The 18,431-nt window shown below is 50.1% G+C and overlaps 1 protein-coding gene across 1 annotated transcript in view; it reads right to left on the reverse strand.

Moving 5' to 3' along the window:
* Positions 1-421: 421 nt before the first annotated feature.
* Positions 422-18,431, reverse strand: part of Elavl3 (ELAV like RNA binding protein 3) — a 36,741-nt gene continuing 18,731 nt past the window's right edge. Inside the window, exons 8-11 of the mRNA XM_036192445.1 lie at positions 8,915-9,068; positions 8,583-8,808; positions 7,059-7,097; positions 422-1,598 (exon numbers count right to left, since the gene is read on the reverse strand). Of these exons, the coding sequence (XP_036048338.1) occupies positions 1,268-1,598; positions 7,059-7,097; positions 8,583-8,808; positions 8,915-9,068 (750 nt within the window). The 3' untranslated portion in view covers positions 422-1,267. The remainder of the gene's footprint in view (positions 1,599-7,058; positions 7,098-8,582; positions 8,809-8,914; positions 9,069-18,431) is intronic.

The raw sequence follows: 18,431 nt of genomic DNA on the forward strand, positions 1-18,431 counted from the left end.
CTCAAGCTCAGTATGTAGCCAAGGCTAGTCTTGACCTGATCTTCAGCCTCTAGCTCTCAAGTGCTAGGATGAATGAGGGCTGTACACCACCAGGTTTATGCAGTGCTGGGGATGAACCCAGGCTTCGTGTACACTATACAAGCACTCCACCAACCCAGTGACATCCCAGGCTCTCTTTGGAAACTTGTGTCCAGATTCCCACATCGAAATGGATCTGTCACAGTGGCTTTTACACATCACATGCTTTTGTGGACAAGCAGCCAATGTCTGTATCTATGCAGCCCCAAGGCTCAGTCGTGTGTCTCCATCCTCTGGTGTGGGTTTGGTCAACCTTCCTGAATGTATCCTGAAATGTTTCTGTATGTGTTGTGTATCTGTGTTTCCAAGGTCCAAGTATATGTCCCTCCTGACTTCTTGTGGCTGTGTGTGTGTGTGTGTGTGTGTGTGTGTGTGTGTGTGTGTATGTACTGGCGGCCCTGTAGACTTCCAACCCTTCAGCCTGCTCCCTGTGCCCTCTGCCCCAGTTAGTTGGTAAACATAACTTGCCAAAATAGTTTCTTTTTTTTTTTTTGTCTTTTTTTTTGTGATTTTTTTTTCAAGTTCAAGAATCCCCAGTAAAAATTCTCCACGAGGTCTTTTTCCCTTTTTACAAAAATAGAGATTTTCTTCCCTCCCCCCCCCCCCCCCCCTTTTTTTTCATTTTGTTTCTGCTTCCTGCCCTGCCCCAACCCTGCTCCCTGTTTTCTGCCCAGGGGACTGGGGCGGGGGATGGGGATGCCCACACCCCTCTTTCATGTTTTTTGCTGTTTGGGGGATTTTTAAACCTGCTCCCTCCCCTTTCTTGCGGTATAGGACAGGCCTGGGCAAGGGAGGCCTGGCTGGGGCACTGCTGTGTCCCTTGAGCCAACCCATGCAGGGTGGTGAGGGGGAGGTGGGATGGGGGGTCTCCTCTCTGCTTTCTTCTTTTTGATTTTAGCCAAAAAAAGAAACAAAAGCCATCACCATGAACCAAACCAAGACGAGAGAGTGAACAGGCCCCAGCTGGGTGGGGAAAGCAGGGAGGACAGGGTGGGGCCCTCCCCCTCGCCCCTGCAGACCCTCCCCATCCCCATGCTCACCCTGTGGCGGTTTTGTTTTGTTTTTGTTTTTTTGCAGGCGTGTGGGTCTTCCTGCTTTTGCAATCACGCTCTCTCTCTCTTCCTCACTCTCTCTCCCTCTCTCTCTCCCTCTCTCTCTCTGCTGCCTGGGGAGGGAGGGCTGCGACCTTTCAGGCCTTATGTTGCTTGCTGGTCTTGAAGGACACCTGCAGCACGCGCTCGCCCAGGCGGTAGCCGTTCAGGCTGGCGATGGCCATGGCCGCCTCATCGTAATTGGTCATAGTGACAAAGCCGAAGCCCTTGCACTTGTTGGTGGTGAAATCTCGGATGACCTTGACGTTGGTGACTGCCCCAAAGGGTCCGAAAAGCTGCCACAGCACACTCTCATCGGCCTCCGGGGACAGGTTGTACACGAAGATGCACCAGCCGGCGCCCGCAGCGCCTCCAGACAAGCCCACACCAGCCAGGCCGCTCATGCCGTCGATGGCGATTGGGGAAAACCTGGCGATGAGCGACAGGGGACTACTTTGGGGGTCACGCGGGCTCTGCCCTGATCCCCAGCATGCCTCCGACCCACCATTGGGAGAACCCTATACTGTCCTAACCTAGCTGTGACCCCATTACTTGTTTCTGACCTCACTGAGGCACCAGCCCCTGACCTGCAAACAGTCCTGACCTCCAGAGCTCTCCAAATATCACCTATGACCCTGTCCTAAAACACCATCTTTATCCTGATCTCATGACCTTTGACCCTACCTGGTCCTGAGCCCTGTTGATCTTCACTCACCTTTCCGTATTGACAACTTCTAAGTCAAATTCTTTTCTGTGCGGCCCAGTTGGCCTTGAACTCACTCTGTAGCCAAGGGTGGCTTCTCGGTTTTGCTTTTGTTCCTTTTTGCCTACTGCTCTTAAACTTCTGCTTCCCTGCCTCCACCTCCCAAATGCTGGCATTGCACACCTGGCTTACGCAGTGCTGGGGTAGAACCCAAGGCTTTGTGCACGCCGGAAGTACTCCTTCCAACTTAGCTGCATCCCCAGTATCCACCCCTTCAAAACTAACTGTGTGTGTGTGTGTGTGTGTGTGTGTGTGTGAGAGAGAGAGAGAGAGAGAGAGAGAGAGAGAGAGAGAACAGAGGGAGACAGACAGACTGCACCCCACCCATGCTGACCTTGAACGGAACTGCAGTTCTTGCCTCAGCCTCCAGGATGGCTCTGGACGTGCAGCACAGGCACCAACCTAGCTCTAGCTCTTCTAGCTGTTTTGGCCCAGGTCCGACCCCGTCCTAGTACTAATCTGCACTGGTACCCCTCTGACTCCATTTTGACTCCCCCTGTGTGAGTAAAACCTGGCTCTGCAAGGGCAGCACAGGGTGTTTTACGGCCCAGTGGTCTAGCGCCTTCCTCCCACACGATAAAGTGGCCCCGTCTGTCTGCCTTTCTGGTCTTTTTCCTATCCAAATCATAAGTAGCAACCCCCTGACTAAAAGTTTTTCTTTCTCTGGTTTCAATTACCTGTAGTTGCCTTTGGTTTGAACATATTGAACAGAAATTTCTAAAAATTCACAGACTGGCTTTTGGGGGGTTTTGTTTGTTTGTTTTGGCTTTTTTAAAAATATTTTTAGTTTTTTGAGGCAGGGCTCCTCTACGTAGCTCTAGCTGTCCTTCAGAGATCTTCTCTAGTGCTGGGATTAAAGGCATGTGTCATTATGCTCAGTTTGGACTTATTTCATTTTTATGTGTGTTTGCCTACATGTATGTATGTGAAGCACATGGATATCTGGTACCTACAGAGGGCATCAGAACCCCTGGAACTGCGTTACAGATGTGTGAGCCACCATGTGGGTGCTGGAAACTGACCCTGCCTGGGTCCTCTGCAAGAACAGGTGCTCTTAGCTACTGGGTCATTGCTCCAGTCCATGTTTTGGCTTTTTGAGACTGGGTCTCACTGCATAACCCAGACTAATCTTGAACTTGTGACCTTCCCGAATCTGCCTTCTGAACTATGAAGATTAGAAGATATGCAACCATAAATAATTTGTTTTGTTTGTTTTTGAGACAAGGTTTCTCTGTGAAACAGTCCTAGCTGTCCTGGAACACACTTTGTAGACCAGGCTAGCCTCGAACTCTGAGATCCGCCTGCCTCTGCCTCCCTAGTGCTGGGATTAAAGGCCACTACTGCCCGGCAAGACTTTTTGATATAATTTTATTGAATTTCTTATTATTGCCATGACACATGGGGTCAGAGGACAAGTCTGTAGAGTTGGTTTTCTCCTTCCACCTTTGTGTGGGTTCTGGGGATTGAACTCAGGTGGTCAGGCTTGTGTGGCAAGCTCTTTTACCCTCTGAGCCATCTTGTCAGTCCACAGTCAGAAGTTTTAAATTGCACACTGAATATGGTAAGGCGGTTTAGGACTATAATCCTAGCCTTCGGAAGGCTGAGGTCATGTAGCAAAAACTTGTTTCAAAACAAACACTTAGACTCTAGGGTCTGTCCCAGCTTTAACACATTTCCATTCTCAGGAGTGCCTTTCTTGTTAAATCCGTCTCTCTGCCTCTCCACCTCTCAGATTCTCCTGTCTCTGCTCTCCAGCACTGGGTTACAAATGTCCACTGCCACTCCAGGGTTTTGTATGGACGCTGGAGATCTGAAGTCAGGTCCTTACGCCTGGGTTACACTGAGCTAGCTCCCCAGCCCCGAACTGGCCTGTCCCTGCCCCCACGTCACAAACAGCCAAGCATGATGAATGGCTCATGTGTGTCATCCTAGCACCAAGGCAGTGGAGACAGGAGGATGAGGGCTCAGTATCATCTCCATCCATGCCTCAAGCTTGAAGTCAGCCTGGAATGCATGGGATGCAATCTTAAAATAAACTCCCAAACCAAACAGAAAAGAAGCAAAAAATCCTTGTGTGGTGGCACATGCCTTTCATCCAACACTCCAGAGGCAGAGACAGGGAGATTTCTGTGAGTTCAAGCCCAGCCAGATACACAGTAAGATTGTCTAGAAGAGGAGAATGAAGGGGAGAAAAAGGAGAGGGGAAGAGGAGGTGGAAGAAGAGGAAGAAATAAGAAGAGGATAAGTAAGGAGAAAAGAGTCTACACTGCTTTGAGTAGCATGATGAGAGGTCACGTTGTTTGGCCAGTGTGTCCATGCAGTATATGCTACCCTCCTATTAGCCACTTAGCTGTCTTATTATCAGACTGACTGTCTAAAATCATAGTTTCTTTTTCTTTTTTCTTTTTTTAATATAAAAACAGGTTATAGGGGTTGGGGATTTAACTCAGTGGTAGAGTGCTTGCCTAGCAAGCGCAAGGCCCTGGGTTCAATCCTCAGCTCCACATTAAAAAAAACAAAGAAACAAAACAGGTTATAATTTAAAAGCCCAGAGTTATTTTAAACAGTAAAATATTTTCTCTGTAGAAAATAGTATAAATGATAACATTTCCCAATAAGCTCTTTTAAGCCAAATGATAGCTGAATTGTACATATAAATATTGATTAGATTCTGGGATACAGAAGAAACCTATCTTCATCTGTTCAGAGAGCTATGTTTTACTTAAATTGTGTAAGTGAGATTCCTATTCATCTTCCCCTTCACTGTTTAATTTATGGCAGATATTTTTCTATAGACTAATCCATAATCTAAAAATATTTGGGCTGGAGAGATGGCTCAGAGGTTAAGAGCACTGGCTGCTCTTCCAGAGGTCCTGAGTTCAATCCCCAGCAACCACATGGTGGCTCACAGCTATCCATAATGAGATCTGGTGCCCTCTTCTGGCCTGCAAGCATGCATGTAGGCAGAACACTGTATACATAATAAATAAATAAATCTTAAAAAAAAAAAATCTAAAAAGATTTTAGCCTCCCCTCCTGAAAGTATGGCCAGCATTTTCTTTCATTAGCTTGATATAGTACAAATTCTTATCCTAATAGTGAAATGTTTCACTAAAGCTTGCCCAGTGGTTGGGTAAAACCAAAACTTATTATAAGCCACAGTCATCCTAGGGTCCCCCCTGCTAGGTAGCCTCCCTGGGTCTGTGGGTTGCAGTCTGTAAAATCATAGTTTCTATGTTAAGGAGCCCTTATTTTAATTGACTAACAGTTAATGCTGGTTATTTAGAAATGCCTAAGAGAAACTGATAGAATGTTTTCTTTAAGGGAAAAGGTGAAAATCCTTCACATATGGAAAAGAGAGGATCACATGCTGAGGTCACTAACATCTAAGGAAAGAACAAATCTATCTGAAATCATGAAGAAGGAGCTGGCCTGGTGATGAGGCTTGCCATTCAAGGATTCTGAGGCAGGAGAGTCTCAAGCTCAAATACAAAGTAAGAAGACAAACTGGACATACCTGCCACCCCAGGTCCACGAGGGAGGGGCAGAAGGAGCAGGGTTCAGGGACAAGCCCAGGCAGTGCTGTGACCTGCCTGCGCTACATGAGACCCTGGGTCAAGAAACACAGAGGGCTAGCCGTGTAGCTCAGTGTACAGTGCTTATTCACAAGGCCTTGAGTTTCCTCTCCAGTACAAAATTATAATAATAAACTGGGGCCAGTGGTGCACGCCTTTAATCCTAGCACTCGGGAGGCAGAGGCAGGTAGATCTCTGTGAGTTCGAGGCCAGCCTGGTCTACAGAGCGAGTTCCAGGATACCAGACTACACAGAGAAACCCTGCCTCATAAACAAACAAACAATCACATAAACAAAGAAGTAGAAATTTAAGTAAATAAGACATATAGGGGTTGGGGATTTAGCTCAGTGGTAGAGCGCTTGCCTAGCAAGTACAAGGCCCTGGGTTCGGTCCTCAGCTCCGGCAAAAAAGAAAAAAAAAGATATATAGAGGTGTTCACGTCAATCTCTGAATTATGCATCCACAAGGAGGAGTCTTGGGATGTGTCCCTGATGGGTAAGGAGGACAACTGTTTCATGTCATCACCATGTTCCTGATATTGTTTTCTGGATGTCTCACCACTCAGGTAACACTTAGTAGGTTGCTTGTTGACTAAATTAATTAAGGATAGAAAGCCACATTCCCACTGGCTTCCTCACCCTCAGGATTAAATCACTCAACTTGGGGAGAAGACTCTGAAAGTCGGAACCCCTTAACCACGTGGGACTCAGCTCCCTCCCTCCTCTGAGCCTCTGCGCCAGCTGTCCCTGCTGCTGGGCCCTCCAGGCCTCTTCTGGTCACCATCACATGACCTAACTGTCCCTGCACTGCCCTGACCACCACTCACTCACACATCTCATCCCAGAGGGGCTGAGAACATGAACATCAGCGACAGTATTCAGACATGGCCACCTTTTATTTATGTACCAAGCACTGTATTCTGTCTCGAATTCATGTCCAAGAGAGAGCAAGTCTGCCTGGGCCATGCTACATCCTTGGCCCCAAGCCCGGCTTTCGATATTCAACATGTTCCCAACAGCTTGTGACACGGTGAACATGGAGACTTTCACAAGAGCAGGGATGTGGGTGAAGCTAGGGTGCCTTCAAGGTTTAGAGCAGCTGTGGGAGGAGAGGGAGCCACCAGTGGTCGCTGAAGGATGGGGCTCAGGAATGGGTGGGCTCTAGAGCCCCCTGCCTTGAATCCCCCTGATGAGGGTCTGGGGACACGGCTCAGTGCAAGCTTGGCTTGCAGAAGTCCGACAGTCTCATTCCTAATACACAGAATAATAGTCATTGGTGACTCTCGGAGGGTTAATGTGGGAGCTGGGGGCACAATGCACCCTACTTTTGCTGAGATGATAAGAAATGTCTGAAAGCCACAGGCAGCCTCCATGTCCACCTGCTGCAGCCGCTCTCTAGACATTTGCCCTGCTCACAGTCTTGAGGCTATCATCTAGACACAGGCAGAGACAGTTACCCAGTGGTCCCAGGACAAGGGCATGCAGGGGTTAGAGGAGGCCATCAAGGTAAGGGGCTGTGTGGGAGGGGCCTCGGGGCAGGAGCACTGTTACCTTTTGACTCCATAGGCCATGTTGAGCAAATTGTCCAGCCTGTGGAGGCAGAAGCAGTTGTCAGAGTGGCCTGTGACCCACCCCCTGTGATGTGACAGCCAGTCCTCCCCCCCCCCACAGCCCTCAGCAGCCCCCCCTTCCCTCCCTCCCCCGCGCCCGCTCCCAGCCCGGCTGGACACCGCCTGGCACGGAACCTCACTCATTTGGGACTGCTTCTCAGCAGCCCTGCTGCTGCCCAGCCTGAATGATCTTGTCCTGCTCTCCCGATGCCTCCGTGGGCCCTCGCCAGGAGGACCCAGGAGATCTCTGGCTTAAGGGAGGTGCTCATAAAGGTGGCAGTACAGTCTCGGGGTTTGTTTCCTGAGCCCACAGGAGGACGGGCAGCTCGTACAGCCACCCCCAGAGCTACAAGGAGCTACCATTGACCTCCCGCTTGGGAGCAGCCAGGATCCTGGGTTCGAGTCTTCTTTTGGGCTTGTCTACTCTCTGTCTCAGGTGAAGAAATCTCAGTAAATGTCATGGTACAAGCTCTGTTCTACCCAGTTACCATGCAGGAAATATGATCATGGCCAGCACACAAGAAATGAGAGGAAATGTTCGGTGGTGGTGTTATCCACAAGGAGACCCATGGGAGCGGGGGAGATAGACAGAGAGGAGAGAGAGAGAAGAGAAAGGCACAGGGAGAGAGAGCAAGAGAGCGAGAGAGCGAGAGATGGAGATAAAGACAGACAGAGAGACTGGAAGAAGACCTACGGAGAGACTGACAGGCACAGAGAAAGGAAGAAAGGACAGACAGACACACAAAGAAAAAGACAAACAGAGAAAAATGGGAGACAGGATGTCCAGGTTGTTTTCTCATTTTTCTGGGTGGGTTTTTTGTTTTGTTTTGTTTTGTTTTGTTTGTTGTTTTTGTTTTTGTTTTTTGGATCAGTTTGACACAAACTAGGGTCAGCTAGGAAGAGGAACTTCAATTGAGAAAATGCTTTCATCACACTGGCCTGTGGGCAAATCTGTGGGGCATTTTCTTGATTGATGGTCGCTGTAGGCAGTGCCACCTCTGCACAAGTGGGCCTGGGCAGTAAGAAAGCAGACTGAGCAAGGTATGGACAGTGAGCCAGTAAGCGGTGCTCCTCCATGGTCTCTGCTTCAGTTCCTGCCTCCAGGTTCCTGCCCTGATTTCCCCTCATGGTGGACTGTTTGCTGTAAGATGAAATAAACCCCTTTCTCCTCACATTGTTGTAATCATGGCGATTTTTATCACAGCAATAAAAACCATGACCAAGACACATGGCGGGTGTGGTGGGGAAGAAGAGACAGAGAGTGACAGAGAGTCACAGTTGGACCTCACTTAGCTGCCAACAGTAGTGGCCAGCATACCCTGAGCCCTGTTCTCCGTACTGGGCGCATGCCCTTCCTTGTTCCTGCTGGCAGGGTGTCCCTGGGTCCCCACTCCGAGAAAACAGGCTCAGGGAAAGCAGCCGCAGGCTTGGGGCACCTGGCCTATGTCTGGGGACTCTGGCTCACCGGAAGCGCTGTGTCTGATGATGCAGGGGGCCCGCATAGCGCCGGGCAGAGGACTGGTACAGGTGCGTGAGCAGGGCCTGGCCTGTCTTCTGACTCGGGTTGTTTGCGAATTTGACAGTGATTGGCTCGGCTGCGCCCAGTGGTTTCTGTCCATTCAGCCCCTTGATGGCTTCCTCCGCCTCGATCCTCTTGTCAAAGCGGATGAATCCCACACCCCGAGAGACACCTGCCAGGGTGCGAGGGCATCGGACTCAGTACTCTGTACCTTCTCATGTGCCTCTCCCCTCCCTGGAACACCCTGGCTCAGAGCACCCTCTCCCTGGTATTCTGACCTGTGGCCTGGTCCAACAGGATTCTGGAGGTGATGATCCGACCATACTGGGAGAAGAGTTGTTCCATCTCCTTCTGGCTCATGGTCTTGGGGAGGCCGCTGACGTACAGGTTAGCATCCCGGATAGAGGCGGAACTGGGGCGTGCATAGGACACCTGGGCCGGGGATCAGAGGACAGTGAGGGCACGGGGAACTGACAAGGTTCAGAAAGCCCCCCCCCCCGCCCCCACAAGTTCACTTAAGAAGTCGCCCAAGGCTGGGGCTGGGGCTGGGTGGGTGGAGTTCCATCCCCAGCACCACACAGACAAGGTAATACAAACCTGTCATCACAAGACCTGGCAGATGGAGGCGGGAGGAGCCAATTAAAAGCCACCTCTACTACACATTAAGTTCAAGTCTGGCCTGGGCCACATGTCACCCTGTCTCCAAGAACAAAGCAGGAGATGGAGAGGTGGTTCCACCGGTAAAGGGCTTGCTGCACAAGACTGAGTACCTGAGCTAGACCTCCAGCACCCACATAAGAAAACACAACAAAACCAAAACAGCCAGGCAGGCCATGGCGATGGCTCCACTGTGACGTGCCTGCGCGGAAGCAGGAGAGCCTGAGCTTGGTACCTCGAACCAATGGTGGAAGAAGAAACCGAACTCCCAAAGCATAACCTGACCCCACACCCACATAGCAGCACGAGTGTGCCCGCCCAGCCCACACACAACTAGCAATAATTCGTTCTTTATTTTTATTTTTTTATTTTTTTGGTTTTTGGAGACAAGGTTCCTCTGTGTAGTTTTGGAGCCTGTCCTAAATCTCTCTCTGTAGCCCAGGCTGGCCTCAAAATCACAGAGATCCACCTGACTCTGCCTCCCGAGTGCTGGGATTAAAGGCATGCGCCACCACTGCCGGCAATAATTCATTTTTTAAAAAAGATTTATTTGTTATATATACAGTATTCTGCCTACATGTGTCTCTGCAGGCCAGAAGAGGGCACTAGATCTCATTACAAGTGGTTGTGAGCCACCATGTGGTTGCTGGGAATTAAACTCAGGATCTCTGGAAGGGCAGTCAGTGCTCTTAACCACTGAGCCCTCTCTGCAGCCCTCATTTTTAATCTAAACAAATAAGCCCCATGTTCTGGTGTACACTTGTCACTCCAGCTCCGGGAGGGGCTGCAGAGAGACCCTGGCTTCACGGTCAGCAAGTCTGAGCTTATGGACCATGCCCAGTTCTGGGTCTCAAGAAAAGTAAAGGTTTGGGAGAGTCAGGAGTGATGTCACAGGCCTATAATCCCAGAACTGGGGAGGCAGAGGCAAGTGGACCTCTGTGAGTTTGAGGCCAGCCTGGTCTACAGAGTGAGTTCCAAGACAGGCACCAAAACTACACAGGGGGTGGGCTTATTTTGTATTTTTTTTTTTTCCAAGACAGGGTTTCTCTGTGCAGCCCCGGCTGTCCTGGAACTTGCTCTATAGACCAGGCTGGCTTTGAACTCACAGAGATCCACCTGCCTCTGCCTCCCGAGTGCTGGGATTAAAGGCGTGCACCACCACCACTGTCTGGTGTTTACTTTTATTTTATGTGTATAAATGTTTTGCCTGCAGGTATGGGTGTGCATTGTGTGCATGTAGTACCCACAGGGCCCAGCAAAGAGCACCCGCTTCTCTGGAACTGGAGTCACAGACAATTATGGCAGGCTCTGTAGGTGCTGGGAATTGAACCTTGGTTTCCTGGCAGATTAGTCAGTGCTCTTAACTGCCAAGCCATCTCTTGAGTTCCAAAAATGAAAACAGCCCTAAATTACATTTGCGTGTGCACATGTGTGCATGTGCCATGCTTAAGAGATCAGATAGCAGCTTAGGAAGGTAGTTCTTGGCACGGTCCACCGTAAGCCATCTACCCAGCCCGAGAGAGTGTGTGTGTGTGTGTGTGTGTGTGCGTGTGCGTGTGGTTTGAGGACTGACCCCAGGGACTTGCTCTACCACTAAACTACAGCTCCATCCTTTAAACTCCATGCCCATAAGGCCTTGCACTCAGCCAGGCCTCCTCTCTGCTCTCACCCCCTCACTCCCCATTATCGCGTTCTTTCTTTTACCCAAGTGTACCAGGCATGTCCAGCCTCAGGACTTTTGCACCTGCTGTTTTTGGTGCTGGAAAGTCCCCTCGTGCTGGCCTGGGTGGCTCATGTCTGTAATACCAACACTCTGGAGGATTCGATGGTATGACCGTCTGGAGCTCAAGGCCAGCTGAGTCACAGAACGAGACTGAGGCCCTGTCTCAACCCCACCCCACAGAAACCCTCTTTCCTTTTTCTGCCAGTTTGAAGTTTGAAATGAAATGTCCTTCTCACCTCCCCGATTCTCAACTTTTTATTTACATTAATTTATTTTTAGGGTTTGTGTGTGTGGGGGGGTATATGTGGTGTGTGTGTGTGTGGGGGGTATGTGTATATGGTATATGTGTATGTGGCCTACATGTGTGTGTTTGTGGGTGTGAGTGTGTGTGTGTGTGTGTGTATGTGGTCTACATGTGTGGTGTGTATGTGGTGTATGTGTGTGTGTGTATTCTGTGTATGTGTGTGTCTGGTGTTTGTATCTGGTATGTGTGTATGTGGTCTGCATATGTGGTGTGTATGTGGTGTGTGTCTGGTGTGGGTGGGTGGGTGTATGTGGTGTGTGTGGTGTGTATGTGGTGTGTGTCTGATCTGTGTGTGTGTATGTGGTCTACATGTGTGGTGTGTATGTGGTGTGTGTCTGATCTGTGTGTGTGTGTGTGGTGTGTATGTGGTGTGTGTGTGTGTGTGTGTGTGTGTGTGTGTGTGTGTATGTAGAGGTCACAGAACATCTGGTGTGTGTTAGTTCTGTTAGTTAGATCTCAGTGATCCAATCAAGTAGTCAGGTTTGGCAGCAAGATCCCTTCACCCCACTGGACCCTCTCACTGGCCCTGCTATGACCCCATCTCAAGGTGCTCGTCTTTGGCTTGGGAGCTGTGGACATTTGGTGAGGCCATTTGTGTCATGATAATAGCACATCTCAGCAACTCTGCAGCTGCTCACAAGTCGCCGACTCAGCCATTCACAGCACGAGACACTGGCAAGTATTGTGAAGTGGGGGGAAGAAAAGTCTGTTTTCAGAGTAGTATGGAACCCCAGCTCATTGTGTCTTTATGAATGTCCTGGAGACTCGGTGCAGAGGCCCCGCCCACAAGTGTCAATGGGGTGACCAGTCTCTGTGGTGGGAGGGTCTGGAGCACCCTCCCCCACTTCTGCTGTTTCTATTCAAACCTCTAAATCTGATGTAGATAGCGACCATTGTTACTGGTCTGGCATTTGTTTGGGGAGATGCCTTGTGGCGCTGTATTGCTTAATTACAAATAACTGTTGAGATGGGTGAGCAGGTAAAGGTGCTTGCCACCAGTCCTTATGACCTGAATTTGATCTCTCAGACTCACAGGGTGAAAGGAGAGAACAGACTCCCAAAGCTGTCCTCCGGCTTCTACACACACAAACATAATGAGTAAATGTAATGAAATTCCTAAAAAGAAGTAACTAATTAGGACCCGGGCTGTCACTCAGGGAGCGAGTGGAAAGCTACCTCCATCTTTCCCTGTGTGAGCGGGTGGGGTGGCGCACCTTCCTGCCATCCCAGCTCTGGAGGGGGTGCAGGCACACCTCCTGTGAGTTCCAGACCTATTTGGTCTACACAGCATGCTTCAGGCCACCTGAAGCTGTATAGCAAGAGCCTGTCTCAAAAATATTTCTTTACACACACACATACATAAATTTAAAAACTGCAGCCAAGTGTTTGAGGTTCCCTAACTCTATCATGGCACAGTGAGAGTTTAGATTTTTTTTTTCCCCCCGTCGTGGTTACTGTTTTTGAGACAGGTTCTCACTATACAGCCCTGGGGTGTCTGGAGCATCTGTGTACACTGGGCTGGCCTCCTGCTCACAGAGATCCAGAGATCAGGGATTAGAGGTGTGCACCACTGCAGCCGGCTTGGAACAGTGAGTTTTGGTCTCTCTATGGAGTCCTAGACAGCCTGGGAGGCACTGCAACCCTTCTGCCTCAGCCTTGAGTGATGAAATTACAGGCATGTGCCACTACACCCAGCTAGGGGTGGCATTTTAGGTCTCAGGTCACATAAGGCGCAGGGTAGATCTCCCCATCTTTCTTATATCTGTGTGTGGGAGTAGGAACCCACAATGCTACAGTGTGTGAGAGAAAGGGCAGCCAGTGTTAGTCTTCACTTTCTTCACCGTGGACACCAGCACACCTGTGGGAGTCTCCTGTGTCCACTTCCAACCTACCATGCCCACAAGCGAGTCTGTGGTTACATGAGTTCCGGGATTTGAATTTTGGTCCTTACACTTTCTCAGCAAGTACTTTACACACCTGTGTAACAGTTTCCTCAGAGACTGAGGAAAGCTCCTTAAGCAGGAAGATAAACAACTCAAACCAGCTTCAGGAAGTCCCTGAAACTGACCAGATTCAGCAGGCTCCTCCTTGCTAGAGTAAGCAACAAAAGCTGAGAGCCCCTCTGAGGCTTGCAGAAGAGAGCAGCTGCAAAGAAGACTTTGAGGTTTAGACCCACTGAGGCACCTGGGAAGACACTCTCCAGCCTGTGCGGCTGCCTGCAGGCTGTGCAGTGTGCTCAGGTCCCCAGCTGTGTGAGCTGTCTCCCACGCTGGGGTGGGCCTTGGGGATGCAGCTGTCTTGGAGTAGTTTCCGCTCCTGTGAGTGACCCCTCACCCACACTCCTTAAGTGACCCCAATGACACTCACTGGTTCTCCTAGTGAGACCGGTGGTATCTGTACTTGGTCTGTCACGGGCTCCCTGTCTGGGGGAGTAGATGTGTGTGCTGTGTCTCCTCAGGAACAGTTTTGTCACACAACCTAACTGCCTCCTCAACAGGGACATGACAGAAGCCAAGATGAGTTGGGGGAGAGTGAGTGCACAGTCCTGGCTGTGTAGCAAGGCCGTGCAAGCTGAGAAGCCTGAGTGGGGAGCATCCAGGGAGGGAATTAGAGCTGTCCTGCCTGTCCTGTGTGCTGTGTGTCAGTGTGCGTCTGTGCTAGGACAGCAGTTGCATGGGTCTTGCTCTGGTAGTGAGACATGCAAACAAGGCTGAGCCATCAGGATTGGAGTGTGTAGGGGAGGAACCCCAGGAGGGCAATCTTCATCTGTGAGGGATGGGGTGGCATGCCTGCTTGGTAAGGCGGAGGACACGACAGGAACATATGGAGATCCCTGAAAACAGTTAAAAGTTAGAGGAAAATCTGCAGTCTTTAAGATTAGTGCGGAAGCGCTAAGAGTGTCCAGCCGCCCAGCAGAGGGTTGCTTCACCACTGTTGTGTGTGTAGTTCGAAATACATCTGAGGCTGAGATGGGGGCTAGCAGGAGCTCGTCTGTGTAACAAGGCAATCGCAACAAGGAAGGGAAGAAATGGCAGCATCCTCCGTGTTAGCCTCGGATCTGTCAAGTAAATTAGACAGAGGGGAATGAGAGAGAGGAAGTAGAAGTGATAGAAGACACCTGCAAGACCAACCTTTAGCAGGAATGGGAAATGTGTGATCTGATGTCCAGATGGGGCCTTCAGTGATCCAGTGTGAGAAACTAGTGTGGCCTGGAACACTCGGCGTTTGAATGTCTGACGTCAGAGAGAACACAGAAGCAATGGGAGAGCCTGTCACAGCCTGGCTTTGTGAGGCTGTGGGACACGGGGGTCAGTCGGACTGCTGTGGAGGCAGAAGACTGAGCACTGTAGCCCCCCCTCCTTCGGGCAGAGGCTGCATACCCTGACAGGTGTAAACAATCTGCGTGCAAGGTCGTCCTAAATGTCCAGGAACGGAGGGTAACCGAGCAGGAAAGCCACCACTGAGTAAGAGAAGCTTCGCTGGGATCGAAGTGTGGCTACAGAAGAGCAAGGGAAACGTTGATCCAGCCGGGACCTCGAGGCCTAGAGGCCGGCGTGGAGCTTTGGTGGCCTTGCTGAGCCCTTCTGGGGTAAGAGCTGGATAAAGTAGGAAAGGCTTTGGCAGATCTCAGTGACTTAGACCAGCATGTAAAGAAGTTCATAAAGTAAAAACAACCATGAGGAGACAGTCAAAACATAAAGCCGAGGAAGAGGTCTGTCTGGGTTACTCAGAGACACAATGGCAAGATAGTGACTAGCTAGAGCTCCTGAGCAAAAGATAATAGAAAGCCACATTGTGTGCTGAGGAGCCTTCGGGAGTCTGTAAAGCCTGAGGAGCAGTTCACAGAAGAAGCCATGATGGAACCATACAAGTGAAGACGAGCAAGCCTGTCCTAGGGGTGGGTAATCACCCCCCCCCCAGACTAGGGAGTGTACATTTCTCTCCAGCAAAAGGTTCTGTTAGGGGTGGAGATGGTTTGCCCAGTCAGGAACTGCCTGAACAGCCAGGTATGGTGAATGGGGAGGCAACAGCCACCCTGCCAGCCCAGGGCCTGTCTGACCCAGGGGCCTGTGGGTGCATCGGGAAAGCTGGGCCACATCCACCTTTGGCCCTGAGTAGGTCTGAGCAGATTGGGTCAGGCCCACTGACTTGGTCAGGGTGGAGAGATGTAGGGAGGCTCCGTGAAGAGCTCTGGGATATGGAAACGTAATGCCTCAAAGAATGACTGAGGGTGACAGAGAGCTAATTAAGTTAGCGCCTCCTATCCATGCTCTGTACCCACCCCTGATCTGTGCAGGAAGCAGCTGACAAATGGATGGAACCTTCTGGTGCTGTATGAGACCTTGATTGTGTGGACTTTAGTATCTTCCTAGTTGTGAACTTCTGTGATCACATGACACTTGATGAGAACAGGTGAGAACACATTCAGAGTGTTTCACCAAGGTTGTCTTTGTAACCCCACTGTTATGGGATGGGGGTTCTGGATGTTGCCTTGTCCTGCGTGGTTTCTGGAAAAGGCTTTGTTATACAGGTGGCACAGTGCCAACCTCTGAGGGCTTTGCAGATTTGGAAAGGCATCAGACAGACAAACAGACAGCTAGGTGCAATGGCCACTTACCTCACAACCCTATGGGGCTGGGTTAATTGAAAGAAAAAGAATCCTGAAGGACACTCTCAGAGGCCATACGGTTACTGAATGAAAACCTCAGTGCTAGGGGCGGGCTGTAGTTGTTGGCCAGTGAGGTGCCACAAACGGTAAAGGCTCTGCTCCTGCTGTCTGTTGTAGGCCAGGACTAAAGGGTGACTCCCTGTTGCTGAAGATACCGCATGCACACACTTAGGCTGTAGGACGTGGAGACGCTAACCTGGGACAGAACTGGAAACTCCCATCCTGCTCTCTGGCTTTTGTAGTGTCAGAGAGGTCATTCAGGCTGCTGTCCCCAACATTCCTGCGTGGCTGTGGACCCTGTGGCTGAAATACTGACATGCCAGGCAGGATGTGCCTGATTGTGCAATAGTTGCTCAGCCATTATGAGTGAGACCAATTCAACTGGATTTAAGGCCCACTCCACAAGGCGGAGTTCACATCTGGTGCTGTAAACCAGACAAAAACCTGTGGCTGCGGAGGTCCTAGGTCCCAGTGGGGAAGTGACTTGTATGGTTTTTCTAGGTGGATGTGATGTGCCTGTCACACGCCTTCTAAACATGTGTGTTTACACCCATAGATCACTGATGTCATCCTCAACTCATAACGACACGGGATTGGTACAGCGGCATGTGTGGTGGCCTATTTCTTAGCCACAGGTGGATACCTACAGTCACCCCACCAAGACTCAGAGATCACTGGGGAAGAGGAAAGAATGGAAGAGCCAGATGAAGAGGTGGAGTACTTTGTAACAGTTTCTTCCAGGATTGAAATATTCCATCCTGAAGGAAGTTCTTAAAGCAGGAAGGTAAATAAAATCACACTAGCATCAGGAAGTTCCTGAAATTGACCAGATTCAGCAGGCCCCTCCCTGCTAGAGTAAGCAATAAAAGCTGAGAGATCCTCTGAGACTTTCAGAACAGAGCTGCAAAGACCCCGGGGCCAGACCAGCTCCCTGGGAGAAGCAGAAACCAGGTGAGCTGCCTGGAAGAGGTTTAGACCAACTGAGGCACCTGGAAAGGACACTCTCCAAACACTCCATGCTCATAATATTGGGTCCTCCACAACAACAGTAAGAAAACCATCAGGTGCTAACCATGCACCAACCCCACAGCACAGCCCACAAACCTGAACAGGTCGGACATACACACACAACACACCAAGCCACACAAACATCTTATTGTAACAGACTTACCCCCTAGTGTACCCTGGAAGCCACAACAGGAATCATAGTGTCACAAAGCACATGTCACATTAACACCAGCTTCTACACACTCAAGAGTCATTTTGTCTGTTGCTGTTTGTTTTTTGAGATGGTCTTGTGTAGCCCAGGCTTGCCATGAAACCAGCAATTCTCTTGAACTCCTGATCTTCTTGCTGCCAAGTCTGGAATGCCAGGATCACAGGCTTGTGCCACCAGGCCCAGTGTGTATGGTGCTGGAGAACCAACCAGGACCTTCATGCATACAGGGTAGGTGATACTTGCAGAAACTGAGCCCTTAATCTTATGCATGAGTATGCGTGCCTGTGTAGGCCAGGGGTCAATCTTAAGAGTCATTCGGAGGGAACTGGAGAGATGGCTCAGAGGTTAGAAGCACCGACTGCTCTTCCAGAGATCTTGAGTTCAATTCCCAGCAACCACATGGTGGCTCACAACCATCTGTAATGAGATCTGGTGTTCACTTCTGGTGTGCAGGCATGTATATGCCAGCAGAACACTGTATACTAAATAAATAAATATTTTTTTAAAAAGTCATTAGGAACTGTCCATTTTTGAGATAGAGTGCCAGGGATCTCACTGCCTCGCTTCCAGCACTGGGGTTACAGGCAAAGGCCACCGAATCTGCCTTTTTTTGTTTTTTTGACAGGGTCTTATTGTATAGCCCTGGTTGAGCTGGAACTTGCTCTATAGTCCAGGCTGGCCCCAACTCACAAAGATCTACCTGCTTCTGCCTCTTGAGCCCTGGGATTAAAGGTTTGTGCCACTATACCTGGCTTGTTTATTAGGGTTCTGGGGATCAGACTTAGGTCTTCAAAGCAGTAAAAACAACTGAGCTGTCTCTCCAGGCTCTGCCCCCAATCATTGATTTGTTCATGTCTGTGCTGTAGCCGGAACTTGGAGCCTCTACAGGCTGGGTAAGAACCCTACCATTGAGCCACACTCCCAACCCTACGCCTCAAACCTTAACCATCCAGAGCCATCTCACAACAATCACCTGCATAGACACTGTGTTCCACAACTACATAGTCACTTACCCACTGCCTTGTACACACCTGCAGATCTACAGTCACTGGGGTCCACCCTCATGCCCCTGGGGCTTCTGGATCAAGCTGACCATAGAAAGACTCATCCAGAGGTACCGTTTTCCCTTCCCCCACTCTGGGGAGAGGAAAAGATTCCTATACTTCTTTTCCCATGATAAATTGGGGGCCAGATGGGCACCCTCAGCCTGGCCTCCCCAGGGG

The sequence above is a fragment of the Onychomys torridus genome, chromosome 7 (assembly GCF_903995425.1).
Source record: "Onychomys torridus chromosome 7, mOncTor1.1, whole genome shotgun sequence".
Lineage (NCBI taxonomy): Eukaryota > Metazoa > Chordata > Mammalia > Rodentia > Cricetidae > Onychomys > Onychomys torridus.